Source organism: Cebus imitator, unplaced genomic scaffold, assembly GCF_001604975.1.
Source record: "Cebus imitator isolate Cc_AM_T3 unplaced genomic scaffold, Cebus_imitator-1.0 Scaffold720, whole genome shotgun sequence".
NCBI classification, from domain to species: domain Eukaryota; kingdom Metazoa; phylum Chordata; class Mammalia; order Primates; family Cebidae; genus Cebus; species Cebus imitator.
In genome coordinates this window covers 53,174-61,904 of record NW_016108035.1, presented here as the reverse complement: position 1 = coordinate 61,904, position 8,731 = coordinate 53,174, and the positions used below count along the sequence as shown (strand labels likewise).

Here is an 8,731-nt window from a genome sequence, read left to right as displayed (position 1 = left end):
GGGCCGGGCGCGGTGGCTCACGCCTGTAATCCCAGCACTTTGGGAGGCCGAGGCGGGTGGATCACGACGTCAAGAGATCGAGACCATCCTGGTCAACACGGTGAAACCCCCTCTCTACTAAAAATACAAAAAAATTAGCTGGGCATGGTGGCGCGTGCCTGTAATCCCAGCTACTCAGGAGGCTGAGGCAGGAGAATTGCCTGAACCCAGGAGGCGGAGGTTGCGGTGAGCTGAGATCGGGCCATTGCACTCCAGCCTGGGCAGCAAGAGTGAGATTCCGTCTCAAAAAAATAATAATAATAATAAATAAAAAAAATAAAAGCATATGTCTAGTTCCTTGGAGACACTGTAAACCCAGACCCACTTTAAACTCAATTATTTTGGACCATAGTTAAGAAAACTATGACTCACCAGACGCAGTGGCTCACACCTATAATCCCAGCACTTTGAGAGGCTGAGGTGGGACAATCACCTGAGGTTAGGAGATCAGCCTGGCCTGTATGGTGAAACCCCATCTCTACTAAAATTAACTGGGCATGGTGTTGGATGCCTATAATCCCAGCTACTTGGAAGGCTGAGGCAGGAGAATCGCTTGAACCTGGCAGGTGGAGGTTGCAGTGAGCTGAGATTGCACCACTGCTTTCCAGCCTGGGCGACAAGTGAAACTCTGTCTCAAAAAAAAAAAGCTATGACTTTAGTCATACACAAAGGCCAGGAGTTGTAATGGATACAGAATCTGTCTATCCCTACTCCAAAACAAAGCTCAGTGAGGTGATTCTTTCTGTATTGGTTTCTGTGACTGCTGCAACTAATTTTCACAAATGGGGTGGCTCAGGTCAACAGGTTTATTCTCTTACAGCTCTGGAGGCCAGACATTTGAAATTAGGGTGTCGGCAAGGCTGTAGTCTCTCTGAAGGCTCTATGGGAGAATTCCTTGTTTACTTCTTCCAGCTGCTGGAGGTGCCCAGCATCCCTTGACTTGTGGCTGCATCACTTTGGTCTCTGGCTCCGTGATCACTTTGCCTCCTCCACTGTCTGTTTCCTCTTTTTCCATATAAAGTTACATTCACAGATCCTGGGAATTTACAACCTGGGCATATCTTTGGAAGGCCATTATTAACCCATTACATTATCTTCACTTTTTCGCTATGGTGAAGGAACTTACTCAAATTAACCCTTTTGCTCCAGGTTTCTTATTTGAAGTTCCAGTTTCTTCAGCAGAGTTTTGTGGGACTTCCCAGGTTGTATAGACCAGAGGCTTTTCTTTCCCTGCTTTTAGAGCTCCTTAGAGCCAAAAGCATTAAGCCACCAGACCCCATGGGGTCATTATTTTTGGCCTCTGTGAAATTCTGCCAATTTCTTTCTGTCCAGCTATTTTTTTTTAATTTGGTTGCATATCATACTTTTAAATTTCCTGTCATAATGTTAAACACTAAAGCTTTATTTCTGCATAGGTTTCTCCTTCCCTACCTGGGTTTATTTTTAGTGACTCTCCTTTGTCTTTTTCCCTCTCATCTAGTTTAGGTCCTCATCATCCATGAAAGTCACCAGTCTGCAGACTGTACACTTCATGAACATTCCTGCCTTGATGTTGTTCCCCTGCTTAGAGCCCCCAGTGCTCCCATTCTCTTACACTTCAGAATCTTCACTTCCACGCAAGATCCTTCCTGTTCTGGGCCTTCCCTGTCTTTCTGATTCTGCCCCTGATTCTTTCACTCTGTCAAAGGCTTTTTTCACTCTCCTTCCAACACAATTGGCTCTTTCATTGTGGTATGGTAGTAAAGATCATCTATAAATGTAGCTTCCTATTTTGATAAGCTTATATAAAACTTTAGTGACATTCTTAACTCTTTTCTTCTCCCTCAAATCCATTGGTCACCAAGTTGTGCAGTGGATCTGAAAGATGACATTTATCTCTCTCTTGTTCTGTGCAAATAAATGCAGTGGCATGATTGAAGCTGGTCAGGGTAGAATCGTGTCTATGTGAATTATGTATTTATAATGCTACCTGCAGTTCACATAACTAGTTTTAGCTATGGTGCCTTCCTGCATTCTCTTTATTTTGTGATGTTAGCTAGGCAAAAGTTTAGTAGGTGAGAGCTTTTTCTTTTTTTGAGACAGTTTCACTCTTCGTTGCCCAGGCTGTAGTGCAGTGGCACGATCTCAGCTCACTGCAACCTCCACCTCTTGGGTTCAAGCGATTCTTCTGTCTCAGCCTCCCGAGTAACTGAGATTACAGGTGCCCGCCACCAGGCCTAGCTAATTTTTTTATTTTTAGTAGAGATAGGGTTCCACCATGTTGGCCAGGCTGGTCTTGAACTCCTAACCTCAGGTGATTGGCCCGCCTCAGCCTCCCAAAGTGCTAGGATTGCAGGTATGAGCCATGACACCCAGCTGACAGCTTTTAAAGATTTAGTGATTTACCTAACATTATCGCATAGTCGGGACTTTTTCTAATTTAGTATCTTTCCAATCTGTTATCTGTAGCTTCCTTTTCATTATGCTTTTTCTCTCAGAATTGTCTTTCATAAAGTATCAATAACTTAGTAAATTAGAGCCACAAAATATTGACCATTTTAGAAACTCCTAGATGTGGCTGGGCACAGTGACTCATGCCTTTAATCCCAGCACTTTGGGAGGCCGAGGCAGGTGATCGCTTGAAGTTAGGAGTTCCTGACCAGCCTGGCCAATTGGCAAAACCTCATCTCTACTAAAAATACAAAAATTAGCCAAACACGGTGGCAGGCACCTGTAATCCCAGCTATTCAGGAGACTGGGGCAGAAGAGTCACTTGAACCCAGGAGGCAGAGGTGGCAGTCAGATGACATCATGCCATTATACTCCAGCCTGGGTGACAGAGCAAGGTTCTGTCTCCCACCAAGAAGAAGAAACTTGTAGATGTCTTCTTGCATGCTCCACTAAACCCTAAACATCATCTCCAGGTCTTGTAATTATTAAGGAAGTAGCTTTAAGAGTATTTTCACATCTAGGATTCCCTGCTAGGATAAGAGCTTTTTTTTTTGAGACTGAGTTTCATTCTTGTTGCCCAGTACAATCACGTAATCTGAGGTCACCGTGACCTCCACTTCCTGGGTTCAATTCAAGCAATTCTCCTGCCTCAGCCTCCTGAGTACAGTATTACAGGCACATGCCACCATGCTCGGCTAATTTTGTATTTTTAGTAGAGATGGGGTTTCTTCATTTTGGTCAGGCTGGTCTTGAACTCTCGACCTCAGGTGGTCTGCCCACCTCGGCCTCCCAAAGTGCTAGGATTATAGGTGTGAGCCACCGCTCCCTGCCTGACGAGCTATTTGTAAAGAAAGTTCACCTGTTTAAATTAAGAACTGACAGGAAGCAAAATGTTCCACAGTAGATGGATAACTTTAATTTTTTTTCTTTTTGAGTTATATATTCAATACATTTTAATCAATTACACTTGTGTTATAATTTTGGATGCTAAGAGTTTTCATCATTCATCGTATTGAATCCTATATTCTTTAACATGATCCATTGTCTTTGGTAAATTCTTGCTTTCTCACATAACAACATGTCTGCAGCTTATTATGTGTACTCTTACTTCTCCAAACCTAGAAAATAGCTGTTCTTCAAATTATAGAGAATCGTATTTTGAAACCACATGTCTGGGACACTGAGTTGGCACAGCTTTTAGGCCTTTTTTGTAGACACAGGAAGTATCTGTTTATGAGGAAAAATAATCATCTTGGTGTAGTACCCAGAGTTAGCCAGACTGTGAAGTAATGGCATAGTCCTCCAGAAGGCTCCAAGAGTCTGTCCAAAATCTAACTCCACCTGCAGGGAGTTAGGCTTCTACTGTGAACTCAGGAAAGAATCCACACAAGACCCCCATCACTTCTGGCACCAACTGCAAGTTCCAGGGGTTTTCCTACACCACCCTCATGTTCAGTAACCTGCTAGGAGGACTCAGACTCACTGAAAGGTATTATACTCATGGTTTCATTTACTATAGGGAAAGGATACACATTAGAACCAGTGAGAGAGAGAGAAAGCACATCTACATATATATGTATGCTCCATAAGTGAATTCCTTAGGCAATGGTCATCTGATTGCCTTTACTAGGCAATTCAGTAGGATTGATGATTGGATTGATTGATTGATTGATCAGAATCTAGGAGGGATTCAAACAAGGATCACCAGGTCATCATCTCTCCCTGGAGTCATGGATAATGTTTCCTTCTCCCATCCCTTACATCTGACAACACAGGGACTATATTACCAGCCAGGGAAGCTCACTTGAACCTTGCTGTCCAGTTTCTATTGAGGTTTCATTCTGCAGGTGTAATTGCTGCCTTTCTCAGCTAATACCATGTGACCCAAAGTCCCCATTCTAAATCATATACTTGGTCTTTCTGTCTTACCCAGCACTACCATGAATCATCTCATTAGCAACAACTGTCAGGTTTGGTGAACGTGCCCACCATGAGAAACAAAGACTCTCCTACTAGGAAATTACAAGGATTTAGAGATTCCCCTCAGGAGCTAAGACAAAGGGCAGAACTCTTAGGATAGGGCCAAATTCCTTACTACACAAGCAATTAACATTTTTTAAAATATTCACCCACAGTAGGTAAAATACTGATTTTTATTTCAACTTTTTCTTTTCGTTCTAGAAATTACAGAAGACATCCCCATGAAGACTTTGAATATGAAGACTGTGTATGTTTCTGTATTACCAACAACAGCAGACTTTTAGCATGCACTTATTATCAGTGTTCAGTTGGCCTTTCCCTACTTACGCCCATCCCCATACATATGTGCACATAGACACACACGTGAACACACTGAAGATATTTCCTTCAGGTGCATGTAAAATATGCTGCTTGGATTGAAATTCAAATGGAATTGATCAGTCAAGTAACTTGAGACCTCACAGTAATCTTCACACTTAACCTTAGACACCTATGCAGTCATGTTGGGAGCAGCACCACAGTTTATTTCTATACTTGAGTTCTTAAGTACAGAAGGTAGAAGCAATTTAAATGGTATAGCATATATATCATTTTTTGGCCTTTTAAAATTTATTTAAGACCTCTTGATGAAATGGACATGTTATATATTTCTGCCACCTGGATTTTCCTGGGTAATTTGATGGAATATTTTAAGTTTCAGTAAATCAGAACAATAAACTCAGATATAAAAATGTTGAAAGTAATTCATTCTTCCACAGTTAAATGAAACTTGAAATGTATAATCTTTGAAGAACATAAAAACATCATGGTGGTTTCTGTATTAAGACAGTGGACTAAACATCTGATAAAACCTTTCCAAAATTGTGGATGATAATTTGAGTCCTCAAAGAAGCAGGTGACATGACAAAATTAGATGTGCAAGAGTTTATTAGAGGAAACATAAATGAAGGACAAACGGATGGACCAAGCGTAGGTTGAGAGAGCCTCAGACTGTGGTGTAGATCTGACACTGTAAAAAGAGAAAACGAGGATTGATTAGCAAAAACAGACTGCAGTGCAACTCTGAGTTGAAATCTTGGTCAGGCCAATGGAGAGTTCCCAGGCAAGGATTCCTTTTAGTTGAGTTCAGAGTTGGGCAGAAATAGCCTGGCTTTGTGCCTCCCAGTCAGTGTCTGGGAGGAGGCCAAGGGGAGCATGCCTTTGGCGCAAATGCCTTGATGGACCTGAAAGTACCAATTACAGTCCTCACATCAGATTCTTTGGAAGGGAGATCTGAGTGGTATATCTTTATGGCTGCTACAGAAGGTGCATTCACACAAAAACCCTCAGGTTGGAGAAAATAGAGGAAACAACCAGAATTTGGGGAATTCAAAAGCAGATAAACTGCTAACTAACTTGGTAGACCCAAGAAACCCCAGTTCTAAATGGAGAAACTAATAAACACAGAATTCACAGCCCCATTTACCTCTGGGATGAAGGGTAGAAGAGGTACAGAAAGAGGGAAGATGGCATGAATACTGGGAACATTATGGTGTCTCCCATTTCTACATTGCTAAGAAACTCGCTTTATCCCCACCACAGCTGGCATCTGGAGGGTGAAAAGTGACTGGTAGAAGTCAGACTGAATGGAAGACGAGTACTTACAAGTCTGGAGGATTCCTAATACCAACCCTCAGGTTAGATAATTTGCTGGAAGGACTCGCAGAACTCAAAGAAAACTATTATAATCATGGTTACAGTTATTACAGGGAAATGTTAAAAGATCAAAATCAGCCAGAGGAAGAGAAGGAGAGGGTAGAGCTCAGGAGAAGTACCAAACACAGCTCTTGTCCTGTCTCCATGGAGTCAGAAAGCATTATTCTACTGGCATCAATGTGTGACAGTGTACACAGAGTATTGCCAGCCAGGGAAGCTCACCCAAGCCTTGGAACCCAGTGTTTGTTGGTGCTGCTTTACATATGCATGATTAATTGTCCATGTGGTTAATCACAGTCTCCAGGTCAGCTGAGAGTGCATGACCCAAAACCTCTACCCTAAATCACATTGTTGGTATTTCTGGTGTGTCGTACCCCACTACCATAAGACTGTATAGATTTGTCCCACCCCAGCCATAAATCATATTCTCAAGGCTATTCATTATAACCCAAGATCCCAGGTAAACAAAGGCATGCCTATGTAGCATAACATCCCAAGGGCAAGGCCAAATTCCTTTCTACATAGTACTGTACTAGCTTTATATATACTGTCCACTATATCAAAGGAATATAAGATTGACACCAAGTATTGCAAGGGAAAAGGGCTCACTCCAGCAATTAACTTCAAAGTTGAGAAATCCCACTCATACTCAGGTCAGTGTTTTAGGCCCCAACTCTTATTCATGAGACTCCCATCTAGAATTACCAGAGATCTAATGAAAGCCTGTAGTCCAAAACCAAAAGAAAACAAAAGCAATTTTCAGGGATCAAATGATGCAGTGAGAAGAAAATTCCCCCTGCCAAATGTGTTAATATCGTTAGAGATGTTAAGATACTACATCTATAAAATAACAGGATGCTACGAAACATGAAAATCTCAGGAGAAAAAGGTTCCTATTAATATAAGACAGACTAGAAATGAAAAAACAATCATTGGAAAAGAGTGTTGAAATTTTCCAAATGCTAGAAGATTAACAATAAATATATAAGGTGGGAGAAAAGAGATACTGTACATAAGTTAGAGTCCAGGAGTTCCAATATCCAAAATGTAGGAGTCCAGAAAGAAGAAAAATAAGGTCAGAAAATTATAATTAATGTAAATAAATTTTGTAGAACTTAATGACATAACCAGATTGAAAGATACCTTCAAATGTCTAGCACGATGCATGAAAATAGACTCATTCCCAAGGCAGATAACAGAAATTTCAGAACATAAAGAGAAGACTAAGTTTCTAGAAAGAAAAAAGCAAAAGGGATGTACAAAAGATTAGCAATTAAGGATTTTTCTTTTCAACCTCTGCGAGCACAGAACAATTTAGTAAGGATTTGATTTCTCAACAGCAACACAGCAAGAAGAGAATCTCCCAATTCTTTGGGGAAAATTTTCTAACTAAAATGCTACCCAACCAAATTATCAAGTATAAAGATAGAATAAAGGCATTTTCAGACATAAATTGGATCTCAAAATTATCTCCCATGTACTCTTTCTCAGTGAGTTGCTGGGAAATATATTCTACCAAGCTACAGTAACCCCACTGAGATCTTGGTTTCTAAAACCATTCTCCCATGAATGGAACTAGGTTTCTCTGGAGAAAATGGCTGATTCTAGAGCTGGAGCTGGGAATGTACAAAACGAATCTGGAACATCTTGTAGTACCAGAAAATAAAGTGATCAAAAAACAATGGTGAGTGACATCAGCGAGACGGGAAAATATTAATACTAAGCCCTGCTGGGCATGGTGGGTGGCTCATGCCTGCAATCCCAATGCTTTGGGAGGCCGAGGTGGGGAGATCATGAAGTCAGGAGTTGGAGACCAGCGTGCCCAACATGGTGAAACCCCATCTCTACTAAAAATACAAAGATTAGCCCAGCATGAGGGTGTGTGTCTGTAATTCCAGGTACTCGGGAGGCTGAAGCAGGAGAATCGCTTGAGCCTGGGAGGTGGAGGTTGCAGTGAGCTGAGGTCACGCCACTGCACAGGACAAGATTCCGTCTCAAAAATAACATAAAATAATAATAAGCCCCAGGCCCTCATTCTCTCATAAACACACTTAACAATATAGGGACCAAATTGCCTTTGTGGGGATTTTTCAGAAATCAGTTAAAAAGTTGCAGTTCCCCAGGTGAATGTAAAAGCAAGAAGAGCTGATTTGAAGCAGGTGAGAAAGTCTATTACATTTGCATACCATAGGTTCTCCCAGTACCAAGCACAGTGCAGCACAATCTGGAGAAAGCACCCACTTGCACCTTCTCTCTCAAGAGGGAAAGAGTAGAGTGGAATGTATGTCCAATGCTGTGGCTTACAGTGGTGCTGCCTGAGGGACTGATTTCTGTTCATGTGACTCAGAGCACTGACAGGAACAGTGTTAAACTTTGGACGATTAGGGGCTGCTAGAACAAATGTGAGAGCCGTAGCCTTGTTACAGCACTGTAGGGTCTGGTATCATAAACAGATAACAAGGGGAGCAAGAAATTATGAGGTCCTTAAAAAGAAATGGGCAAACCTCTTGAGGAAATTACACAGACAAATCCAGAAAAGATACATCCCTAGAAAAGATCTGAGAGATTTCCAAGATCTCCAGCTAGA

General features: G+C 41.6%; 1 protein-coding gene across 2 annotated transcripts in view; it reads left to right on the top strand.

Moving 5' to 3' along the window:
- Nucleotides 1–5,180, top strand: part of IARS1 (isoleucyl-tRNA synthetase 1) — a 74,233-nt gene extending 69,053 nt beyond the window's left edge. The window contains exon 33 of one of the 2 annotated variants that reach the window (XM_017518985.2): nucleotides 4,651–5,180. In XM_017518985.2, coding sequence (XP_017374474.1) covers nucleotides 4,651–4,733 — 83 coding nt within the window. In that variant the 3' untranslated portion in view covers nucleotides 4,734–5,180. Of the gene's footprint in view, nucleotides 1–2,281; nucleotides 2,473–4,650 lie in introns of those variants that run through there. The other variant, XM_017518998.2, reaches the window with a different exon arrangement.
- The last annotated feature ends 3,551 nt before the right edge of the window (nucleotides 5,181–8,731 follow it).